A 26,380-nucleotide genomic window follows, 5' to 3' on the forward strand; every position below is an offset into this window, starting at 1 on the left:
AATTTGGAAAAAGTAAAAACAATTCAAACAGAAAGAGATCAGATAAACAGCTAGAGCTGGAACAGCTGAAAAGAAACACACAAAAATAGGTAAAGTGAAATTCCAACGAGCCGTGAAATGTGTTTTCCTTCATTTTTCACAGTGGCCTTGAAACCTGATGTTGGAGACTCTATCTCTGTTCTTTCACTGATGGCCAGAAGTTGAGGTTATGATGACCAGATCATTTGGTATGGCACTGACATTTCAAGTTAACAGGGATTGCCAAGACTCTCAGTTATGACACTAAAATATACTGCTACTTCTAGGGCCAATTTTCAGTCCCTCCCTCCATGCCTCCACATTGATTTAGGCAACAGATGCATGAAGAGCAAAGCAACATTCAAAATAATCCCTTAGCTGAAGCTGGAGGAAGCCTGGCTAGTGGGCTGTAGCCAAAATTCCTTAAATGTTACAATGTTTTACATTTCTAAATGTAAAAACTTTCTTTCCAATGTGAGGTACCAGCCAAATGTCTTGGTTATGGTATCTCAGAGTGAGAACTGGCATATGGCCTTGTGGTCATTTGTGGGTATTGACAGATTTACACCGTCCGAGATCGAGTTAAATGTTGTCGGTTTCTCCATCTCCCTTTTACTATTTTTTCTCTCGGTTACTGTTTGTCAACTTAAATCCAGTTTGCTGGAAAAATGAAAGCTCTTCACGACCTGGCTCTTCAGGAGCATATTGCCTCAAATTCTTTCTGCTAGCCAAGATATTTTGTAATGCATTGCAAAACAGCAGCAAGACTGCTATCCTTGCACTAGATGTACTTTGTGGGCTAGACGCTGTGGGCAGTTTTAATGAGATCTTGGTGTGCTGGAGAATTTGTCTCTGCCGTTGACTTCAGGGAGACTTTCATCCCAGGTCCTTACTCTTCTCATTGTGCTTCCCACCCCGAGGACTGGGATCTGGCTTTGTTCTGTTGCAGACTGAGCCCTGGGGAGCCTGGGACAGCAGTTGCTCGGGGAGCAGGTCCTGGAGCCGGTGTGCAAATTAAACTGTCTGCTTCCGACTGTGGCACCTTTGGATAGAAAGGGTACTTGATTGTCTATTACCTGGACACACTAAAATCGTTTGTCCTACTCTTCTCTCTCTCATTAGCTGGTAGAGCTGTTGGGTTGCTAATTCAAATTGCTAATTCAAATAGCAACTTCCACCAGAAGGCAGTGGTCTTTATTCCTTTATCGGGGAAAGCTCTGGGTGGCCGTGTCACTGTTTGTGCTGGCAGTGTAAGCAATGTGAGTAAGGGCACAGTGCAGCCCGTGAGACTAATGTCAGCACTGAGTGCTGAGTGAAGCCTGAAGCCTTCCTTGTCCTCAGTGTCAGAATTGCAGTTGTTACAGGCTTCCTAATTATTGAATCTCAGTCATCCTGGATGTTTAGAGACACTTTTTCAAGTGAGGAGAACCCAAAAGAGCTGTCCTGCCCTGGCACCACACACAGACGCACGCATACACATACTCTTCCTCGGTGCTCTGTTACAATGCTGCTATCTGTAGAATTCAGGCCTGATGCCTTGCTGTTTTGCCATGCTTACTCCTTTAGCTCAGAGCTGTGCAGTAGTTCACCATGACAGTGAACTTTGTAAAGATGGTGGAAAAGAGGCTCCCAATTGAATTATTTTCAAATGATACTTCCCTTTCAAATCCCATACCTCCCTGAGGTGCTCACTCCAGCTTGCCCAGCAAAACTCAAAATTCTATTCATGGTGGTCAAGGAGGCAAGACAAGGCTGACCTGCAGGTATTGATCCCAGTGATCCTTCGTTTTATGCAAAGGGCATTTTTTTTTTCTGGCTAAACCAAAGAAATATTAAACATTTTAAATGAATGAATATGGCAAGTGTCTTTATAAACCTGTTTTCCTTTTAGTACTATCACCCAGTGTCTCAGCTGCTGTTTTCACTCCTTATCTAAAGAGACTGTGAGCCCTAATTTCTCCTGGCTACAAATTCACATAAACATTAATATGTGTTTGTTACATTTTCTGTGGAGAAAAGGTCATTAATGTTTCTCAGTCTTCTATATGTTGTTCAAATCACTTACAGATCGACATCCCTGATTCTTGGCCCTCTTATTTTAAAGGGGATAATAATTACATCTGATGTCCATCTCAAAGCACCTTTAGCTTCCCCCAATAATTGATGTTCAGGCACTTAGATATGTTTTAACACCAAGCCTTTGGCAGTGCTTTATGTCGGACAAAGCAAAAATACAAAGTTCCAAGATCTGATCTGGTTTCTGAGTGTTTTGGCCCCAATGCACGCTACATGGTTTGACACACAATGTTCATGTGTTTGCAAAGCTTTCCAAACTTCATTTGGTGAACACCAGCTGCTTTGAGCGGAATCTTTGCTCACAGATCAAAGACTGTGACCTTCAGAGAATGTAAGTGCTCATAGTTGGGTGCCGCTCTTCCTTCATTCCTTGCACAAAATAGGAAAAATAAGGGCTGTTTTCAGTGCCACGATACTGCTGCACTTGCTGAGGTTTGAGGAACTCTGTCTGGGTGTTGTGGCTGCTCGGGGACACGCTTTCCCTGCCCAGAGCAGCAGCAACACCCAGCAAAATGTGAGCCCACCAAAACCCTCTCCTGCCTCACGGCAACATCCTCTTTCCATCCTGTCCCAACAGCCTCCAGGCAGCAGCTCCTCACTCCTCACAGTACCAAAAATCCTTTTAACAGTGAATGTGGGACATGGCTCTGCTGGGGCAAACACAGCAACAGCTGATGGCTCCTGCCCACCCTTGTCCATGGAGATCTCAGCAGAAAGCCAGTCTGGGTGAGCTGAGCGAGAGGCAGCAGAGGAGGGTGGAGTGCGGTGGCTTGGGGGGCGCAGTGGGGAAAGGAGGCTGCAATGCAAGGGACATGTGTGCTGTGGGTTATCTGGTAACAGAGCTCACCTTCAGCCTTGGTAAGCTCTGCTCTGTTCGAGGATTTTTCTCCCTTGATCACTGCATGTCTTTGCAGCTGGATTATGGGTTTAGGAAAGTCAAACGCCCTGAGATCACAGATACATGGTAACTGTTTATAGAGGAGAGGAGGAGGGAGAAAATCAACAAATTCCTGTGATATATTGTATGTCATCTGTACGTGACACTTGGAGACCTTCAAATGTTTAAACTAAAGACCTAAATATAATTTAGTTAGTAAAAATATACCTTAGTTATAATAAAATGATAATAGTGGAACTTGGCAACAGAACAGCTAATAAATACTACACTTTTGAAATGTGCATGGGATCCAAGTACATACTCTTTTACTGTGCAGTTAAAGCATGTGGCAGGACATGCTAGACCAAGATTTTCTTTTTGTCTTTCCAGTGGAAAACTAAAGTTCTTTGTTTAAGTGAAGCCCTTTGGGAATTTTTTTGAAGTAAAACAAGAAGCTAAAGAATTCCATTCCCTTTTGCCAACTTTTTCCCTCCCTCAAGCCAAATTATCGATTAATGGGACATTAAATATCAAATACTACCTAGTTATATTCATACCCTCTTTACTTATGCTTCTTCGATGCCTTCTCATTGGTGCTTCAAACACAGTTGAATTAAAAGATGAGATAGTTTATTGTAAAAATACTCCTTCTAAACCTTTTTGACCTTAGGAAAATAAAAGTTGATAACCTGAAAGTCATTCAATTTGCATGCTTAACTCTGATTTCTGATTTTTTTAGAAGAAAAAAAACCCTACATATTCTTTTTAAGATTTTTCTTCTTCCTGAGCTTCATTCTTTGCCTTCCTCATTAGCTGTCTCCGTTTCGGTACCCTATCATTTTGCCAGCAGAGCAGCCAAGTGAATACTTGACCATATTTTTGTCTGGCTCTAGCAAAACCGTGATCTGACAATAGAATACTTTTCTCTGGGTTTTCCTTCTTCCCCTGGGGAACCATACTTCAAGGGCAACCTGCTTGTCCAGCATTTGAACATGTGGAAAATCCACTGCTATGCACTAATGATTTTCATATGGGCAATTGTTGCTGAAAGTCATCCCAAGAGCAGCAGCTTCTCCATTGTAGCACCTAACCACTGTGGGATCACATTGCTCGTAGCTGATCTGGAGTAAACCGTTTGCGTTTATGTACAGGGTGGTGACATCTGCTGCATCACACATATGTAGTAAGAAAATCTAGGGGAAAAGGAGGTAAAAGTTACAGTTGTGGTTCTCTTTTGGCCATTGCAACGTGCATCAAATTCTGACACTTATTGTAGCTTGAAAGTGTAAATATAGGAAAAAGTCGAGTTATGCCAGAGATCTACAACAGCAAGACAGAAGCACCCGAAATGCTGTCCACAAATTAATCGCTTTCAATTTTTTGTTTTAAATATTTACAAGCAGACTTGTCACATTCTGGGAGAGAGAAGAGCGAGTTCTAAGTTTTAAATAATTTCTGTTGCTGTTCTTCTCAGAATGTGCATTCTTTTTAAACAACTTTCACTTTTAATCTGTAATTAAAGCCAAAGTTTTCTTTTAATTTTAAAAGCTTGTCCTTGGACTAAAATACCATGGAACATTTTTAAACATTGATCCAAGCTGCTGTAGATACATTTTATTTTAACCACAGAGCCTGCAGTTGGATTCCTTGCTTTGCCAGATTGACTACAAACTGTAAGTGTGGCAGTAATGACTGTGGAGTCCTGGATGCTGCACTACCAGCGAGGAGGGTTGTTTTTCTGGAGTTGTTCCTCCCTTTGGGCCCTATTCATGAATGACTTAATCTCTGTGTATGATCAAATGTCATGCAAGTTACCGTGCACAGAAAAATCAAGGACTGTTTCTCTTCCCCGCGTTCCTTACATGGAATTGCTGTGCCTGCCCAGCAAGCAGTTGGAGAGCAGAAGTGAGCAGCAGCAAAAACACACACATAAACCACCAGAAGCAGTATAAAAAGAATGAGACAAAGAAAACAGAGAAAATGTTGAAAGATCGAGTGTGCAGGTTGGATTGAGCTGTGCACAGACAGCTTTGGTTTGCCCAGGCAGCACGAGCTGGATGGGGGAGCTGGGCTTTCGATCACGGGTTGTTAAAGGGGCAATACATTCGCCATAAAAATCAAGAGTGTTCCCCAGTATTTTCTCTGGAGTGTTGGCCATAAAGATAATTTTTAGGTCATGTTTCTATTCGCTTGTTTCATCTTGGAAAGCAAATATTTACTGTTTTGATGGGCAGATTTCAAGAAGTTCAGGAAATCAATGCTTCTCAGTCTTTTTATCCTCTTGACCGAATTGCTTGTGTGGTGTAATTCTGTCCTTTCCCAGGATGTGAAACCGCTTCATTTGAAGCCAAGACAGAGATTTTCATTAGCTGAGGTATTAATTACATGATGCATGCCATTACAGGGAACTTTTCTTGTGATGTTTTGGTATTTTCTTAGAGATCCAGCAGAACACTGGGGATGAAGTAGTGCATAACTGTCTGTATACAGACCTCTTCCCTCAGTGTTTTCAATTTCAACAAAGTTTTTGCTTGTGTTTAGGTGCCATTCTTGGTTAAGGCTGAAGAAAGGATTTACAGTATCCAAGTTGTTTTTCCCATCACCAAGACCAGGCACAAAATTCTATCTGTCTTTCCATGCCCTGGTGTGGGGACAGATTGCTATAGCAGGACTCCCACGCCAAACAGTGACTGGTGGCAAACGGGGAATAACTTGACTCAGGCACTGAACTCCTCCAGCTGTCAATGGGAGCTACACTTGTTTGTCCAGGAAGGTGACTGGAATAGTCATTTAGCTCTTTCTGAGACACTTTCAATCCCTTTACTTCTGACAATGGACTTGTACCTTGTTTTTCAGGTAGGTTGTGGCTGGAGTATCATTTTAGCTCTAGGAGGCAAAAGCTAGAAGAAAGAATAAGGAGAGAAGGGAGAAACAAAAACTCACATCCAAGAGATAAATACAAGTGAGAAAATAAAGAACAGAAGCTTTTGGAAGATTGTAAAGAGAGGAGAGTGCTGGAAGAGGGTAAGGAAAGGGAAATGCAGAACTGAGGACAAGAAAAGAACAAAAGAGAAAAGGAGAGAGCTACGAAGGGAAAGGAATGGGAAAGAAAAGAAAATCCTGGGGAAGCAGATATAGAAATACAGGTGGGAATATGAAGTGTAACAGGGAAGGGCTCTAGAATGAATTAGAGAAGCATAGGCAGTATTAGTATTTTTCAAAGTCGAAAATGAGGATGATATTTTCCATTTCTGTCTTTGAGGAATGAGGGTAGATAAGCATTCAAGATATTGACACTCTTCTCGGAAGGCACCTTTGAATCTAATTACTATGTCTTGGCATTTTTTTCTGTGTCACACAGGCTAAGAGCAAATACACTTCCAGAAAAGAGTATGACCTTGCTTAGAATACAAAGCAAATAATCCAAACTGTTGCTCACAACTCAGGAAAAAAAAAAAAGCAGAACTTAGTCAAGGACTGGGAAATACTCTAGTTCTGGAGTCACTGGTGGTAGCAGCAGCGGTGTCTGTGTGAGGTGCGTGGTTAGTAACTTCAAGTTTCTTGGTGCATCCACAATCCCTGACTAAGCTGGACATAAAGTATAGAAGATTTTTTATACTTTGGCTTAATCACACCCAACCCAGACTTTGTCAAATCCCACCAAGACCTGTTTTGAAAACTCGTAACAAGTTTTCAGTCTACTGTAAGACAGTTTGGCCAAGCATGGAGACATCTCTGACCCAACATTCCTGAAAGTTTGAACTTCTCCCAGGTCTACTCCTTTCTGCAATTTTTTCAAATCAGATATTGTGTTTGAAATTTTTTCAAGTCATCATCTGCAAGTTGTAGGCAGAAAATCTTCTTAACCTATTGCATAGTTGGCTGAGGGCAATGTCTTTGTGCTCTTCTGAGATGGGTGTCGGTCAGTAGTGTGGAAAGGACATCACCTGGGATGGACCAATACTTTGATCCTGCATGACAAATCATGCATTCCTATATAGTTCATGTTGTATATGAACCTAAAATATGTCTTGCCAGATCAGATTATGCATATAGTTTTCAAGTTCAACAAAAGGTTTTGTTCCTTTCCTCCTCCTCCCCATAATTTTTTAAAGAAACAGAATTTATCTGAATTAAAAACATGATTGGTGATGATGAGTGGGTGGTTCTGTTTACCCTGCCACATTATATAGTACCACTTTTACTCCTTGTTTGGATAGCAGTCACAAGACCCAGATATCAAGCTGTGAAAGTATTTTTCTTGCAGCAGCCTTTCTGGTTTTGGCAGGCAGTGGTTTTGGAGATGCCTCGCGTTTTGTCATGTGATTGGACTGCTGATGAGGTTTCTGTGCTGCTTCATTTTCCTGGACTCCATCTGACTTAACTCTTCTTTGGGTTGGAATCATTAGCACACTTCTGAATGAGTGTGGCTTTGCATCATAGTGTAATGAGCTTCTAATACTTAGTGTCTGTAAGGAAACAGCATGTAAAGATGGAATTCACCTCATTTGTTCCACGTGATAGAAATCTGTTTTCTGTACCTCCAGCTGTCCACATCGAAAACACATTCCTTCTTCACAGTAATAGTTCTTCCTGAAACAACGAAAAATGAGGGGAAATGACTAGTATATAATTGTTCTGTCTGAAAACATTCAGCTTAGTCCTGTAAACACATAAACTAGTTCTTTGTAAACAAATGTCTTAATTTTCATTAAATTAAACATTCAGATGTCAAAGATCGAGAAGCTGGATTGTCAAACATATGGTTCCTATTGCATCAGAGGCTTTCTTAATTTTGGTATTCTAATTGAAAAGACATTTTTGAAAGCATGCTAACTTTACAGAAACTAATCTATCTGACTCTCCGCGGGTCTTGGTTTTATTCTTCCATCTATCACCACATTCTGGGAACATTTTCCACTTGAAATGTACAGCAGTAACAATATCTGTCATGGACTTTGAATAGCCCTCAATACTCCCAGTGCTTGATGTGGAAGCACGGTTTGGGGTGGTTGATGTTGGGAAACTGACAGCGGCTTAAAGGGAAGAGAATGAGGAAGAGGCATAAGAGAGGGAATGGGAGTAGAGGCTGTAATTTATTCATAAGCTTTTGCCTTATTCCTGGGCAATTTATGACACAAAATGCCCTAGGTTAATTAATATCTTTAACTGGACAAAATTTCTGCCCACATAAGAGAAATGCTGGGAGTCTGCTTTAAAATATAAGCTATTTTATAGTTATCATGAAACAACTACCTACCTTGGATAAAGCAAAATATAAATTTGGCATCCAGTATGTATTCATTTTTCCTCTTACAAATGACAGTCAGAAAACTATTATGTTTACATCTCAAATGGTACATTTGAAATGGAAAACACCATTTGTGTCTCGGGCACTGCTTTTAGGTTTTCTGCTAGCATGGACTTTAACTGCAGGTGCATGCTCTGCAGAGAACTGAGCAGTACAGATGTGCTTGCGGGTTGCAATGGAGTGGGATGTCTTGCAGAGCTGAGTTCTGAGCCTTTTGGAGTGCAGGTGCTGGGCTCTCACCTGCTGCAGTGAGTGCACCAGATGTGCCACTGGCTTTAGTCTGTATTCTGTATAAATCCACCTTTCCCAAGCGTACAGAAAACTTAACAGTAGATTACCTTTTTTTTTTCTATCCACTAAACTTGTACAATATAAAGCCCACAAAGGTCATAGAGGTAAATCTATTTATTAAATGGAAATACTTGAGTCCAAAAAACATTATGAATCATTTTGGTGTTTTAAGTTCAGGATGCAGAGTAAATTATTCCAAAAATAATGGTAGCCAAATGTCATTCCCTCCAAACGTTTGTGTAATATCTATTTATCTGTGGGCAGATGACTGCTTTGTATAATCAGAGGCAGACTTTTGTCAAATTGAGACTAAGTAAACACAGATGAACACAAGTAGGTTGGACTACAACTTTTTTGAGTTTTGCCAGCGCTGTTGTGACCTTGAGAAAAAGCATTTCTTCTGAGCAATCTGCTTTCAATATGGAAGAATTTTTAGTGTTTCAAATTAACAAGTGTTGATTGGAAATTTCTTTTTGTTTTTTTCTCATTTTCTTGCCCAAATAGATGAAGTGTGTATTTGCCCAAAGGAAGGCATCCTTTCTGCTGCTTAGAAAGTAGGAAAGTTTTGTAAAGGAACATTTATTGCATGTGTCTATAAGAACGACAGTTAAAGAGCCGTAAACTCATCTGAAGCTTCATTATATAATCAGAGCTAATTGTCTTCTGTTTCCTTGACATATAAAAGCTTTTTTTTTAAAAGAAAAAATGTGCTGTACAGGTAAACATAGCGTTCAGGCAGTAGGTTTTATACCACTACATTTTTAGATGCTGTTTTCATCATCCTTGAAAACGTAGTACTTCTATTTATAAATTTTGCCCGTCTTTCTAAAACTTAATCTCCTACTAAACATCTACTGCAGATCCTGTTTTTCTCTGAGACATAAAAATAAACGAGTCTGCTTTTACTGACAAACAGGAGTACAATTCAAACCTTAGTTTCAGTATGTGAATTTTCTGCTTTCATGTTACCAGTCATTCTAACAGAAAGCATTTTACTGCCTTCATTCGAAAGGCCACAGCATTTGGAGCCTCAAGAAACATTTGGACAAAAGTCAGATAGGAGTCTTGCTCAAAAATTTGTCTTTCAGTAATTACAGCAAGTGAGTCTCATCTGTTGCCAGTACCTCTGTTTCAAGGCACTTCTTTCAAACGGATTCTTTTTTTCCAAGTTAAGTGCTGTCTACAGACCAGCTTATGCACCAGATTCAGGGGTAGGACAGATGTGCACGGACTTGTGGCCAGGGGAAACTTTCCCAAACTCCTTGTGCCTCATATCCAGGAGTCATACTTCCCAATCGGCCTTTTGGTAGGCAGCAGTTAGCATTTTCAAATTTCTACCAAATTCTTACGTCAACAGTTTAATGCCAGCAGCCAAGCATACGCAACACCTTTTATTTGATGGATTGCTACAGTATGGCTTTGACTTTGCAAGCCAAGTACCATCCCAGCAGGCAGTCAAGATGTTTTTTGAAAGCACTGTGCTTTCAAAACTCTTGTTGCTTCAGTTTTCGCCTCTCATAGTAGCAAAAGAATAAATGAGGATGCACTTGGAAATGGGGAAGAGGTGGAAGAGGAAGATGATGTTATAAAAGAGGGCAGCATGACTGAGAAGTTATTTGAACTGAGAACTGCAAACAGTAGATATGCCTATATATTCCTGTATGTTCCTATACTTTGTTCCCTTTACCAAAGTTGCGGATTTCATAAACAGGCCTGGCTGAGCAGTGTGGCTTCTTAGAATTAACCAAATCATCTGGAAAAGGCCTCAATGCCAGGGTTTTAACACTTTGTTATTTCCTCTGGGCAGCTCCTCCTTGGGGACCAAGAGTACAGACACTCACAAGTATTGATGTCCTGGTTCCTATTCTGGGATTTCCACTTCACCACAAAGGCTAATGAAGCTTGTAAAAAATAAAACCAGAATGTGCCAGGTGTGATCTAAGCCCATGAGCAGACCTCTGGGTGTTTGGAGGGTACAGGGCAAGTACTAATTGCAAAGCTTAGAACTATCAGTCAGAACCTGCCTTGAATTGTAACAGCTTGCTGCAGCCAGCTGTGACTGAGGTGCAAGAGGAAGAGAAGAGTCTCGCTATGGATGGATGCTATAGGTGGTCAGCAGGATGTGTGGAGCAGCCCTCAAGATGTTTCTACCTGAGATAGTAGTTGCCTAGGAAATGATATCAAGAGAGTATTTTTAAAAGATATATTTAAGCTTGAGTTGTGACTGGGATTGGTAGTGCATGCCAGGGCTAACAAGTCTTGCTTGCAGTCTCTCAGAGGTTCCCTGAAGGACTGGCTTGCCAACATCGTACTGGTTCGTTCATCTGAAGTATAACAGTTGGTGGCAGGCAGCTAAGTAACTTATGTGAATGTTCTGTGTTCCTTGATGAATCCTACCCTCAAATACAGTGTTTTCTGGTGGTGCATGGTCTGTTTGTCCAGAAGGAGGGTAGGGGGAGAGAGCAAGCATTGTCCACACATGGGATTTGCTCCGTCTGCTTTGCAGACCCTTTGCAGGTCTCCATAAACTTTGCAAGCTGTGATGCATAGGCTATAACTCTGTGGAAAAGCTTTGGCTCATGGGCAGAAGTAAAGAAGAACTCTTGCAAAATGAAAGAAAAAGCTTTTATTGTTTTAAAAGTGGAAACAAAAGTACTGCTAATAATAGCAGCAAGTTAATTAGAGAACATGCAACATTTCATTTCACATAGCTTAAAGCTTTTGGGTTCTAGATGCCTGGCTCTTATCCTTCATCCAAAGACCCAAAGCCTAGAGCTGGAGTGTGTTGAAGGGATCATAGGGGTTTTTTTCACTACAGTTACTCTCAAAAAAAATTAATGTTTTTTTATGTCTGGTACTATGACTTCCTCTCTTGTTCCTTTTCTATAGAGAAGTGGGAATTCAGGATCTTAATTCTTAAAAGGGAGGTGAGGATGCAAAGCTAGCAATACAAATACATGATTGTTTCAGATACTGCTTATCCTTAGGAAAGCATCTGTGGAGGTTGGGGAAGGAGCATAAGCAAATTACAGAAACATGGGTCAGCCTGAGATAGTTGCTCTTTGAGGAAAAAGTCCAGAGTGTTTTCCAACTGCATCTGTATGAGGACTTGCATTCTGTGAATGCTGATTTTCCATATTTTTATGCATGTATATGTAGCCCAGTTTCCCCTGATTGCAAACCCTGCTCGGTGAAGGGTTGGGGTTTTTTGATTTATGGTAGCAGGAGGCAAGACTGGTTATTTATACATGCTCATAAAGCTTCTAAGTTGTTTTTGACCTACAGATCTTTCAAATTATTCAAAATTCATATATTTGAAGTATGTCAGTTGATTTAACCATAAATACCATATGGCTTTCCCATAAATATGTATGTGGGTTTTAAGTCTGATACAGCAAACTGTTGCAGGAGTGAATTCCCTACTGAGAAATCTCCTGACTTCCAGGAAAACATGTATGAGCTAAAAATGTAAAACAAATATGTAGTAAACATGATATGATTACATACTTTGAAGCACTCTATCTCTACCCTAACCTGGCATTTTTAAACAAACAGTATTCACCATGTTTGGGGGGAAAATTTTACAAGAGGCTGCTTTGTATTACATTGTCTTTGATCTTGGAGGCTGATAGCCACCAATGCATTTAGGTTTTAGAGGCAGCTGTGGGCTTTAACTGCTATTAGATCGTGTTTACTATTGTGACTTGGACTACATTGATCAAAGTAATCAGTGCCTTTTGGGGAGAAAGATGTTTACTAGTTCTGGATAATACGTTTTTCCCATGTGGCAATATTACATTGTGCTTCGGTAACTTGTCATTTTATTAGTACAAAGGCATGGATTATTCGTTGTCATTCATTATTTAAAAGATGTTACTGCTGTCACAATTATTATTACTACTATTTTGTTACAGTTGCTATTTAGGTAGTTTCCAGTGGCCAGTGTAGCTTTTTCAGGTGAGAGCTGTTTGCAATGATCTCAGAGAATCGGCATCTTTGCTCAGAGAAACAGCCTGGGCATATTGCCCACGGTTCAGATACTCTCTATTTGAAAGCAAATCTGTTTGGCTTGAAATATTGTAGCTTGGGGTCCTCTATAGCTCAGCAATTGGGTCTTTCCAAACTGCTTTTCCTGGAATGAATGGCAGAGGGTTTGAATATGCCTCGTTGTTATGCAGCGTGTCCTACAGTTAGAGGAGCTGAACGGAACAGTAACAATCTCTGCAGCGTCATGGAATGAGTTTCACAGAAGCCTCAGAATTCATGCAGTTGTACTATACCAAGAACTGGAAGCAGTATATCAAGGTCAGGATGAGCTAGTAAGCCCTACCTCTCCGCAGCAATCTTAGCTATGATACAGGTCCGTTAATGTGGCGGAGCATTGCTGTCATGGCTCAGACAGTGTGCTGTGCCACGTGGATGCACCGTGCCCTCCTGCATGGTGCACATTCACTCAAGCGTGCCCCAGCTTCTGAGGCCCTGAGAACTGAGAAGTCTGAGTTCAGCCCTGTGTCGTTATCAGTTGATGATGCTTCCCTGCTGGTTTCTTGAAAATCACTGTCTCCAAAAGCAGCAGTGTGTGTTGAATAACAAACCCCTTCACATTCAGACTCTTCAGGTTTGGGAATGGAGCCAACATTCTTGAAGAATGATTTAGTGGCCAATAAACATCTGCAAAGTCTGTAAGACTGTCAGAAGCAGTAACATTGAAAGTAAAGATCATATCAGTAGCAATTCCCCTGTCCTGACAAGGCACTCAGTGCAAATATTTGTTCAGTCATCCTTGCTGTTATCATAGACCGTTTCACGTGTTTTGCCAAAAGAGCAATTCCACCTTCTTCCACAAAGCTGTTCACATCCAAGGCCTTTGCAATCTTAAATACTGGCCTACTACTGTTTCAGGACCTCCCACACATGCTCCTTTGTAGTGCAGGAGCCTCATCAGTCTTGCGCAAGGACTCTGCTCTTACAACTTTCAATTAATGAGCATCTGCAGTGTTAAGGTTTTGCTGCTCCTTGAGGATTCAAGCTCAGTCTGGCTGATTTATTACATTGCACCAGCCTCCATGATAGGCAGTGTCGTCTTTGAGCTCTTCTAAGTACAGTTCTCCTCTAGAGTCATTGAAATTTCACTGCTCTGGGACTCCAACCATTTCAAATATGAGAAGATGTTTGGAGAAGAAAGAGATGTTTTTGCTTCTTCAAAACCTGTTGGCAAATAGATATGTCTTTTTTAGTAATGCTGGGCAAGCAGTTCTGCTCCAAGAGCCTTCTCACTTTTGCCTGGTTTGCTGTGCTGCCTCTCACTCGGTGAATGGGAAAACAGAAAACACAGCACTTCTTGAGATACCTCTCAGTTTACTACAATCTCTGAGGGCCTGTTCAAAAGAGGGCTGGAAATATTTAGGTTTGGGAAGATATCCTTTCATGGAAATAATAACAGTGCAAGTTGTGATGAGCAAGAGCATGAAGACTACAGTAGCTTCACAAGTGAAAGCAAAGGGACCAGAACTAAAATCTTGACTCAAAAATAAAGCAATAAAACACTAGAATCACTTTTGTTCAATCTGCAGGCAACTATTGCCCTTGCAGCTCACTCAGCAATGTGTTTTTCTGCTGGATATTCTGCATATGGTGAGTGACTACAGCTCTCTGTGTAGGTTCCTGTAATTCCTCAGGATGCTGAATAAAAGCGTTTGCGTCACGTTTCCAGCTAAGTGAGGAAAGAGATATTTTTCTGACATGTGAGCTGGCTGTTTGAAAGAAGCCACCCAGCTTACATCCTCGCTGAGTACTTGTGGCCACTTCTCTAGCAGCAAAGCACTAACATGAATGCAGCTGAGCATCTCTGAGGACAGGGTGATTCATTTCGTGGTGTGCTATTCAGTGCCATTTGATACATGCCATCTGGTCCTTTGCAAACTTAAATAATGTTGTTTTCATAAGATATCTGTAGGATTTCACAAATGGGAAACCAAGGCACTAAGTAATTAAAATTTGAAGTAATTTTAGATACCTGAGACCTTGAGTGCTCCTGATTTCATCTTGCTTTATACATTCAAAGCACAACTCTTGTTAATGTCATTGGCATCTGTGAGTGCTCAGCACTGCTGAAGATGAGAACCCAGGCTCTCAAGTTGGAAGAAGTACCATGGCATCTGTGAAAAGGTCAAACAGCTTATTGATCCCCAAGCAAACCCATGGCACAAGCAGAGAGACTGTCAATCACGGATATTATTTACTTGGCCTTGTTAAGTCCATCTGACTTCGCTCTTCTCGCATTCCTCTCCTGGAACAGCCTCAGAGCTGCTGTGCCGTGATGCTTCAGATTGAGCAGGGAAAGGTCTCACTTGCTGATCCAGATTTGACCCTGGAGCAGGTCCTTCCTGTGCCTTTGAGGAGGTGGTGATCACTGATAATACCACGTCTCACGGTACACTTAGTGGGAAGACAGGGTGTTTAGCCATTCCCATTTTTATGCACACATAAAAGAGAAACAGATACAGATAGGTAAATGTATATGAACTTATATGGATCTCCTTATAGATAGAAATAATTGTGTTTGATTTCACATTGTAGGAGTTCTTGTGCAACAGCTGTCTGAGGTTACCGTGAGCTTACAGACATTTTTGCAGCTGGTGTGACTGTTGGGAGCCCTGAATGTACTGGTGCGCTTCTTACAAGCTGCTTGAGTTTCTATGCTTGTGATCACACAGAACACAGTAAGTTTGGAATATAACTTAGGTGCCTGGATTTAGTGTTTGGGCATAAGTATTGTGCATATCCCAGTCCCCCATGCAGTGGATAGACGTAGCTACATTTAAAAAGATCATATTTGCCAGTCTTATCTTACAGGCAGGTGAAAGAAAGAGTGAATTTCCTCTCCCTGACAAACTTACCCATTCTTTACTTGCTGCTGGCTAAACACACCCTGGAAATCAGTTCTGGCATTCACGTAGAAGTTCCTCCACTTGCCTGAGAACACAGCACCTTATAATTTAAATTGCCTTTGTGCAGCATACACCATGTCTGAGCCCGCTTGGCTCCCAGGGACAGGAGAGGAGCTGGTTCCTGCCAGCAGGGCCGCGGGAACGGGGGGCACGTTTCCCCGAATTCTGCAGGAGGCTGCTGAAAATATCCCGTGTGCACACATTCATATCATAACGTTACACCGCATATGTAGGGTCTGCTCCCAAACCCACAGCCAACTAGCATAACAAAATCAGATTTTACTGCTGTAGTGTCAGCCTAGGGTTGAAATATGGCTTTGAAACCTTCCCTTTCACCCTACTTTTTTAATGAAAAACAATTGGGCTGGAGTGTAATAGTGCTTACCCTGGCTGCAGTTGACTTTAGCTTTTTACTCTTAAAGCCTTATTTTAGGCTTTAAGAGCTCCCAATTAAATTTTTTAGATCCAGAGTGAAAGCCTGAACGTGCCTGCCTGCACAACAGCAAGATTCCTTGGTGGGAAAGGGATATTTTTATATTAAAAATAAAGAAAATAAACACATTGGTATGTTTTCTCCTTTCTTCTAATGAGTCTTCATTTGCCATTTTCTCAATTCCTTTTTTTTTTTAACATCTCCCATGCCCTTTCCTTTCTGCCTTTTCCTTTTTCTTTCTCTCTTCTTATTTCTCCTCTTTCTTTGTATCACCCTCCCCCTTCCCTGCTGGAAAGGACTTGTTTTTCACTGTTAACCCATAATGGTTTGCAATAGGAGGGATAACTACTTCATCCTTCCAGTCAGCACAGAACATGCTGTAAATCCCTTTCTAAATAACACCAAAAAAACGCGAAGCCTAGGTCCAATATTTGTTTATCCATTATGGAATGCGTGTGGGAGACTATCACCAAGGAATCTGACAACATTACAGTATTAATCACATGCCAGCTCAATGAGGAAAGATTTGATTTCAGTCAGCTTTGCAGCAAACTTGAAAAGAAAATAATACCATATAACCATCAGTTTGTTAACAGCTCGCCTCCAACACTACACAGCCCCGACTCCCATTATAAGCTCTACAAAAGTCTGGCTAAGTTTCACACAGTGCCCTGCATCTCAGCAAGGAGAACACACTGTCGCTGGTCATGGGAAATTTAGAGCCAATCGTGACAGCCTGAACAATGAAGTGATTTACACCAGGTTTGTATCTAGTTTGCTAACTCGTAAATTCTTACGTGCAGGTGCATAGCCCAAGACTGTAAGACTCTTTGCACCGTGCCTACTATTATGTGGGGCTTTCAGTACACTTATTAACACAAATGTTCATATAGACTTGCAAACTTCATTTTCTTTTATGATTTATAAAATACACCTATTCTGGTCTCTGTGGGCATGTACATTCATTTTATAAAAATCACATCTATTAAAATGTAACTAGATGCCTACTCTTACTTCAGCAGGCTCCAGGCTGCACAGGAAAAAGCTAAGTCTTTAAGTTCCCATGTATTCAGGGAAAAAAAAGCCTTGAGTGGTACCAGTCTCTCACAGCTGAAGCTTATATCTGATGATTTGGTGCAAGGAGCAAATTTCAAAGAGATTTCCCTGTAAAGGTTTGATCTGATGCATGATGGCAATGGGATATTTCCAACATTGGCAAGACCCAACCTATGAGTCTTAATAGAAGAGGTCACATCAGGGCTAAAACACTGGAAGAAAAAACACTGGAAGCATAGGGAAAAATATTCACTGTAGTTGCCACTGTGAACATAAATTGTCATTATGCAGTTTGTTCATCAGAATGGATGTAACAGCTGATGACAGATCAGTTGTTATACTTGGTGTCACTGTGAAGCCAAAGGAGTGAGGTCACAGGGTTGTGGGAGTGACTTCATTACAAACTGCTTCATAACCTCCTCCTGGAAGAAGGAGAGGGCTGTGGTCAATGAAAGCTGTGCTGGAAAGGAGTTTTCTCTAGAGGCTGGGCCCAGAGCAAGTTCCTGACAGTTTTCTTCCTCCTGCCTAACAAAAGGACATGGTAATAAATCTTTGTCGGTAGAAATCTGGTACCCCTGTGTGTACCCGCTGCGGTTGGTATCCTGCTCACTCCCAGGTCGTGCTGCCTCAGCATGGCTGCAGCCACAGGCCATCTGAAACTTCAGCTTTTGTCCCTCCACCAAAAGGCTCTGCTGCATGAGCACTGCCAGCCTCAACCAGGTAGTTTTTCACAGACCTGCCCAGGCCAGGACCTGCTCTGGCCAGGAATGGCTTCACAAGGGACAGCACTGAGGGGATTCCATGTGAAGGTGGCTCTGGGTCTGCAGAAGGTCAACCACTGGGGAGAATCTGGGGAACATTTCTGTAGGAAGCTCTGTGGTTTGGAGTCTTCCAGCATGAGCTTTGCTGTCTGTGCTTCTCCAGAAGTTGTCCTTATTAGATCTGATGTCCCTGAGGAAACTTGGAAGGATGGTGCAAAAGGAAAAAGGGTTGCTTGCTGAGCAGTGTCCACATTCAGAAAACTCATTTGTTTGTTCACATCATCAGGCTCAAAATGGGAGCCCTGCGAGCATAAGCATGGGAATTCCTGCTTCTTCCAATTCAGGCTAGAGGAGCTGAAGTTTGCTGTGCTGGGGTTTTCCAAAAAATGATACAATCTTTGAACCAAGATTAAATGACATTTCTTATAGGAGGAAAAGCCTTGGCCTAGTGCTTTGGGCTACAGTTTCCCCTCCTTTGCACTGCTGAGCAGCCTGGACTAAGCCATCTTCCTTCCCCAGATGTGAGTGAATGTTAGTGATGATGTGTGATTCACAGTTTACTTTGTGATCCTTTGGGAGGAAAGGATCAATGCAGAAGAGTGCAGGAATATTAGCCCAATTTTGCTCTTGGAGAACGAGAGGTCTGAAAGCCATTTGTGCCCTGAAATTGTGGTTGGGAAAATACCAGAGTCAAGGTGTGTGTGTGTCTGTGACCTACAGAAATACGTCACCTCACCGCTAATTTATTCACATATCCAAACTTCTTTTTCATTCAATTGCCCCAATTTATTTCCTATTTCTCCTTTTTTTTTTTTCCTCTTCTTGCTTGTTTTGAAAATCCTGGTCAACATATGTTTTGGAGCCAGAATCTGCAAAACCAACAAAAGAAAGTTCAGGAGAGGCAGAAAGAGAAACAGATGAATAACATTGCTGATTTTAAAATGAAGATAAGTTATACAGGACCTTTTCTTGAACCAACAAACATTTTATAGTGTTTACCATTTGGGGCCAGCAGTTCTTTATTTTCCCCTCCATTTTGAGCTAGGCTAGAAGGTGTGTAATTCATCAGGAATCTGTACATATTTAAGTAGCTTCAAGAAACATGATGGTCGTGTGGGACTGACCTACCTTGTCTTAACTTCCATGTCTTATTTTTTCCCAACCACATAATGTTCTGTACACTTTCTTGTCTGTCATGTTCCCTCATTCACACGTTTTATGCCTTCTTGGTTTCAAGCCATCTCTGCTTTGTCAATGTTACCTGATAACACAAAGCAGGGGTTTTAGCCAGTTGCTGCATTTCATCTTGAGCTGTGTGTAACGCTGAGTGAGGCAGCAATGTGGATGCGTCTTGGTCCTGTATAAGCAGTCGGTCTTTCCTTCACTGTTGCCAACAAAGCCTTTAGGTGAAGTCAGTTCATCAGCACACGACATGTGGTATTCTTAGATCCAAAGAGTAAAATGTAACTGTAATTAGCATTATTTAGCACACTCCTGAAGTCATTCAAGTTTCTATGAGCTATTAGTCTAGACCCAGCGAGCACTAAGGGATTGAATTGTTCTAAAGTATCTGAATGTGCCGCAAGCACCACACGTAGCCAGAGATCCTTTGTATGTTGTAAATCGGAGTAGACATTTGTGCTACAGCATTTATCCTCTTGCTTGCTTCTTTCTTACTGGGTGCAGTGTGTGAAAGGCCACTGTGGATGAGTTCCTGTGTGACCTACTCTAGGTGGTGCTGCTCTGGCAGGGGGGTTGGACTAGATGATCTTTCAAGGTCACTTCCAACCCTTAAGATTCTGTGATTCTGTGTATGTGCTTGGATGTATGGCTTGTGAAATACTTATATATTATTTTGACAACAGTCAGGTGTAACGGCCATGAAATTGAAATAACTTATGTTGTTGTCCAGTGAGGGATGGTTTGCCTTCAAGAACACTTATTTTCTTTGGGTGGGCCTTTCTGATAGCAGAGGAGAACAAGAAAACATTTTAAATATAGGAGAAATCCTGGAAAATTCTTTTAAATGCTTTTGAAATGGTCAAAGTATTACCTAGACGTGTTGTCTTTGGACTTCTGAGGCTCATTTCCATCTCTTCTGAAATAGGACTGCAGGCTACCTTGCAAGAGAGCTGTCAGGATCAGCCAGTGAATATTTATGGAGAAATTTTGTGGTGAAAAAAAAAAAGCGCTACATATATTACTAATAATTATGTGAGTCCTGAAAAATACCATACTCTATCACAAAGCTGGTATTGTCTGGTGACTATACTTTTGGCACTGTGTGCTACAGTGAACTGTATACTGAAAACTCATGCTAATGGAAAGGTATACAGGATTCCACTGGTAAGTGATTTATAGTGACTTCCCATTATAAACAAGAGGTAACAAATATCCTACCTTGCTGGTTTCTTTGGGTGGACAGTGACAGCAGAAGGAGACATTCCTGGCCAGGCAAAAGCTGATTCTTTGGATGCTTGCGACTGGAAATAGAATGAAGTACCAGAAAGTGAGGTATAAATGACAATACCTAATTATAAATGAATGTATTTTCATAGTGCTTAAAAATTTCCAGTTGTAGAGCAAATGACCACTGTTTTCAGTGATTTCCAAACTTGCAACAATAAGATTTTTCTGATCATTAATACTATATAAATTCACTATAGGATCTCAATATATGCTGAAAGCCTACCAATATCCTTTCACAAGAGGCATATTGCTTTCTGAGACAGAATAAACACCTTCAGGAGCAGCTTCTTTGTAGGCTCCAACTAATAAATATGCTATTGAGCACAACTGGATTTTGTTCAGGAAAGTTATCTGTGCTGGCCAGCAGCATGCTGTTGATAAACTTCAGTGTGCACCTTCAGTGTGCAAATAACTCTTGGGAACCGCGTGGAATATAATAATGCACCATCATGGGCTTTCTCTGAAATTGCTTGGCACATTGGTATAAGCTTTACAAGTCTGTATGGGTGGAAATTTGTGCAACAGCCTGCCTTGATCCAACTATTGAGAGGACCACACTTTTCAGGAGTGACCAGAGGTGGCTGCCACCAAAGGCATGTTAGATTAAAGTTAACTGCAGTGCTTGGAGAGGGCAGCAGTGGTTCATCCTTGGTACTTTGTGTAATGTGCTGCCTCTCATTGGTGGGAGAGGGCTTATAAGTGAAGTGTGAGGTCTGCCCATCAACACTTACTCTAGGTGAGTCCTCGGCTGAGGTTAGATTGATGTGTTATGCTGCACATAATTTTTCCATTCCTTCTGTCACCATTCCCGGGGATGTTTCCTAGTTCTAATGCCATTTCCTTATTGCCTCAGAGAAGAAATCTAGGAACGTGCAATGGTCAAGAAACCAAACGCTTTCCATGCTGAGAATGATATTATTCAATTATATTAATGAGACAGTTTCACCAAAATGTTACTTTTACATTTGAAATATACTTTGCAATTGGTGTGCAGATCTGTCAAATATCAGCAGCTTTGGTTAGAAGTGGGATGTAGAGGAGGGAGCTTGCAAAAGATGAAGAAAAAGCAGTGTTGGAAAAGATTCACCTGTTTTTTTTATTTACATTTGATAAAATTTTGCCATCTTGTGTTCCCTCACTTGTTGATGAAGAGACAGGTGTAGCCAGGCTGCATTTCTTCAAGGCTTAGTTAAGCAGGTGAGGCCACTAATTGGATCTCCAAAGGAGAAGAATGGTCCTCTCATCATCCAGATGACAGCATATCCATGTGAATGAAAATGCCACCCAAAGGGAAAGGAGGAGGCAGCCATAGAAGTGGCCTTTGCAGTCTTGCTTCGCAGTAGCACTTGGGGATATTGGACTGCCTTGTTAGATAGGTGGCCTAAAACCACATCTTGGCAGACATCTCTGTTGTTTGTGAACAGTCTGGAAATTAGCCTGGATAAAGGTACATGACTTAGATGGCAGGTTCATGTCAAGTGAGGTGAACTCTACTCTTCCTTTTGAGTTCAATCCAGTTGGTTTGACCTGCAAGATGTCAAGGAGAGCATGGGAAGTGGTCTTTGTCTCTCTCAATGTGCTTATCCCCATACAAAAAAAAAAATGATGGTATTACTTATTTCCTTCCCTAAGGGCTGTTCAAACAGATGTGAGCTGCTTGGATGCTATGGTCCTGCAAACTGGGACATGCTGTCAGAGATTTGGTATAGCAGAAAAGGATTTTTGGCAAGAAAGAGGGGTCCTGTGCTTTGAAATGATGGATTTTCAGACTTCACTGTGCTAACATACTTTTACAGCAGTTATTAGCAAGAGCTTTGCAAATTATCAGTGATGGTTTTATTATAACCCAGTTTTGAGTTTCTTTGACATAAATTATTTGTTTGAAAAAAACCCATTAAATCTGAGTGGAATAAAAAAGACTTGTAATTCAGGAAAAATCTTCAGCAAAGTTAAAGAATGGATGGCTCTTTGCTCATGGATTTTGTTTTTTAGCTTCGGTACTGCTTTTATATTTCATGGGCAAGCCACTTTCTTTTAGAGCTGGCTAAACACCAGTGCAAAATATTTGCAAATACTTCTTCAAATAAACGCTGGAATTGGAATGTGTGTCACCATTCACACCTACTTTCCTCAGAAGTTTGTACAAGCAATTTTTTTGTTCATAGGAAATATTTTCCAACAGCAAAAGAAACTGACAGATGCTTGAGAGAGGTGTATTTATATCCAGGTTTGCTCTGGCAATGATGGTCTCTATTACTTGCCATTTCCATTTCTATAGCTACTGACTTATTTAGTCCTAAACCTCCTCTTTAAAATTGTCTTGATTTAAAAAAAATAATGAAGCAGAGATGAAACATTTGTAGGCAAGTACACTATGAAGAAAAAGACTTTTCGTGCCATTCAGGACCTCTTTCTGGATCACGTTTCTTTTTTTTCCTGGTTCCTTCTCCTCTGCATAGGTTGAACCTCTCCCTCTTGAATCCCATTCAAGCATTGATCTAGGAGAGCTTAAGAGATACTGATTTAAGATGTGCTGCTTTGGAACAAAATGTAAACCTTGGCCACTTGTGGACATTTATTTATAAACCTGTTTTGCACAAGGATGGAGGCCTGCTAAATCAAACAGCTTGGCAAACATCTGACCTCTGAAATTAGAGCTGATCTCCCTGCATTTCTTTGGTGAGACTGTGTCTGCAGTAGCAACCTCCAGATGCCAGGGAGTGCAGCTGGGCTGAGTCATTCAGTGCAGGTTGGCTGTGTGAGAAAGTGGGCCGCTGGTCACTGGTGGGCAAAGCAGAGAGCTGCCAAGAGTTGCAATGTGCTTTGAGACCTATTCCACTGGAAGGTCTGTTTAAAGAAAGATCAACGTTTAATCAATAATCTGATGGAAGTATTGCAATAAAGTTGTTTTTTAGTTGGGAAGGTAGCCTTAAGAAGTGCATTAATTTACGGGATTTATGGTGTGTTTAGGGGTTTTTGGGACCATTAGTGCTCATGCTGTTTCTGTTCCTTTTGTTTGACTCATTCTTCATAGGTACTGCAGTTAGGCATTGGCTTCATGCTCCTCTAAAATGAGTTTCTGTGTCAGGATAGCAAGCCCATTGAATAAAGTCTATACATTTCAGCCTGGTAAATATTTCTGGCTTCTCTAAAACATGAGGACTTAATGAACGAACAAATGTGACTCTTGATGGGGAAGTGCAGCTTATGCTTGTGATGCAATTTCATCTTTGAAGACTGTTAACCAGGTGTGCTTGTTCCTTGTATCCTTCTCAGCCTGCCTCTGTGACTGAGTCGCAGGCTGGGCAAGGGGTATGTTAAAAACCACACACCTCGTGTGTGCATGGGTGAAAGTCCTATTTTTAGTGCATACAAGAAGGCATTCACTGAAGGGCAATGAGGCTGATTTTTATTTTTAGGTTTGGCAATTCCTTTGGATTTATGTTTTGAAAAAACTAGCTCCATCACTCTGCAAAACACAGGTGAACCTCCAAGACCAGCTTTGTTATCACTATTGCACCTTTTCCCAGACACGGGCTGGTGGAGGATGGTTTCGGTGGGGTTCAGCATCAGTTCAGCCGGTGCAGTTCTGGTGAGGTTCAATGAGGTTCTGCCTCACCAAAGCCTGCTTCTGTACTGTCACATCTTGGGAACTTCCCCACGGCATTTTTTTTTCCCCAACATGTGCTCTGCTCCAAGCTCAGTGTAGTTTTCTCCAGGCTGATGCTTGCATGAACCTGGCCCTTTATACATGTTGAAACAAGGATTTTATTTGGAAGTCTAGTATCAGTTTTGGAATGAAACTTTCATTATTTTTTACATGTGCCTATTCCATGAACTTGCTGGTTTTAAAAACTGTCAAAAGAAAGTAGACATCCTTTTTTTTTTTATGTTTTCAGAAACTCTGGAGAATGGACCAAATAAGTGTGAAAGGTGAGTGAGAAACTTCACAGTTTTCCATAATATTGATATTATAATTCATATTTGGTAATAATAAATAAGACTAATGATAATATGGTTTTCCTGACATCACTTACCCATGTAAGCTGTACATGTAAATCTTTGTTATTGCTTGAATCTAGCGCAGCTAACAGAAAAGGAACCAGCAAAGATGAAACGTACTGGAAGGAGATCAATGCAGCTATGGCCCTAACGAACCTTGCCCAGGGGAAGGATAAACTGCAGGGAACTACCAGCTGTATCATTCAGAAGTCATCACATATATCAGAAGTAAAGACTGTTAAAGTGCCATTAGTACATCAGTTTTAAGAGATGGGTCCTTTTACTTTTTCCTGTCAAACGGACATTTCCCTTGCAGGATTGGTTTTCAGCAAAATCAGATTCACAGATATGAGGCAAATGTGGAAAATAGGCCCCCTTTTGGAGTATGGTCAGTTTGATAATACTGCTTCTGACTCAGACATTTTTGTTGTATTAAATGAAATGTTCAGTTGCTTCTACAAAAGGCATGTAAATTATAAACCCCCCTGTTTTTATCAAAACATTAACTTATTTTATGTTAATCAAATTGCGCATAAGATGTTTGCATTGCTATTACAGTAAGTGCCTTGCTTTCAACAAATAAGCTATAACGTGGGCATAGTACAACAGTATTATGCCTCAAAATGACAATGCCATAATGCTTAAACTTTGTATATTATTCCAAGTGGGCTTAAGCAGCCTAGGGCTAAACACATTACTGCTGGAGGCCCTGGAGAGTTGTGCTTATTTGACTTGTACAAATTGACGAGTCTTAATGAAATTGTTACATCGTTTTCTCTCTCTTTTTTTTAATCGACAGTGTTATAAAAGTTGTACAGTATGTTTTGTCAAAGTGACAATGAGGTTGTTATGCATGTTTCTTACCTATATATGCAGTATATTAAATACCAAAATCATTCCTTTAAAAAGTGCAATACTCTAGAACACACAAATTTAGGAAATAAGTTAATTGTTCAGATTATTTTGAACTTATACATATGCTCTCAGCTGTGTTGCTTATTAAAGATTTCTAGTTGAGAAGGTTCTAGCCAGACTAATTGTAAATTCAAGTTGAATTTCTATAATTTTAAAACCTTGCTAGTGACTTACTGAAGTTTTGATAGAAGTAAACTTGATTTCTTCTTGTACAAAACTAAATCTATGGTGCCATTTATTATTTGCAGTGGAGCTCAAAAAAGTTTCCTCGGTGGAACTTATTAGTTTAATGTGGTTTAAACGTTTTTATTTTGTAGGTACTGAACAGATGAGGACAGTTGATTGACAGTTAATATTTCAATGAGAAAAAGCTCTACTATAAACTATCAAAGCCCAAGCTAGAAACACAAATGGGAAATGAAACATTGAAAAATCTCAGCATTTATGGTGGGAGGGTTTTCAGTAGATACTAAACCATGTGTTAAATGTTGTGTCTCTAAACTTGACTGCTATTGAGTGTAATAACTAGTGTAAAACCAGGTTTATTTTTACATTTTATTGAGAGGTGTACAAGTTATTCTTAAGTCATGTAACAATAGTCTAATGAGGTTTACAGCACTTGAATAAACAGTGACAAAGCCAAAACCAATTTATACTGAATCAGTTACTGAAAAAACTGGAAAAGAGCTGATTGTTGCTAGGATTTTGGATTTTTTTTTTTTCCTGTGGGTATCCTGCCAGGCTTTTTCCTACTTAGGCCTTTCCTTGTTTATCTTTTTGGTGAGCCATCAATGAACAAGACAAGACTTTAGTCCCACTCCCACTGAGTTTAATGGCAGAACTCCCACTTCAAGGGAAGCAGGACTGTGCTAATGATGACACTAACTTGCAAGTAGAGGCTGTTCCAGTTGCACTAAAATAGTCAAGATACATTGCAAATACCAGCCTTGGTGTGACTTCTTAGGAAACTTCTTGATGTAACATAACGTTGTTGGGTTTATTTAGTGTACAATGAAAATGATTTGATATAAAAATATTTTGTACATATATATTTTTACTTTGTTTTCTAAATTGCTGATTTGCATTGACTTAAAGTGCCAAGCAAGAAACATATGTCATGACTGTATGAACAGTTGAAGTATATGTTTTACTGACTTGCATCATTATATGTCTAAGATTCCATGACATTAATTTTTGATACTTTACTGGATTTTGACATAA

General features: G+C 40.6%; 1 protein-coding gene across 1 annotated transcript in view; it reads left to right on the forward strand.

Annotated features, from left to right (window-relative positions):
• Positions 1-26,157, forward strand: part of MKX (mohawk homeobox) — a 46,551-nt gene extending 20,394 nt beyond the window's left edge. The window contains exons 5-6 of the mRNA XM_061996744.1: positions 24,142-24,175; positions 24,325-26,157. Coding sequence (XP_061852728.1) covers positions 24,142-24,175; positions 24,325-24,511 — 221 coding nt within the window. The 3' untranslated portion in view covers positions 24,512-26,157. The remainder of the gene's footprint in view (positions 1-24,141; positions 24,176-24,324) is intronic.
• Positions 26,158-26,380: the final 223 nt, after the last annotated feature.

Source organism: Colius striatus, chromosome 5, assembly GCF_028858725.1.
Source record: "Colius striatus isolate bColStr4 chromosome 5, bColStr4.1.hap1, whole genome shotgun sequence".
Lineage (NCBI taxonomy): Eukaryota > Metazoa > Chordata > Aves > Coliiformes > Coliidae > Colius > Colius striatus.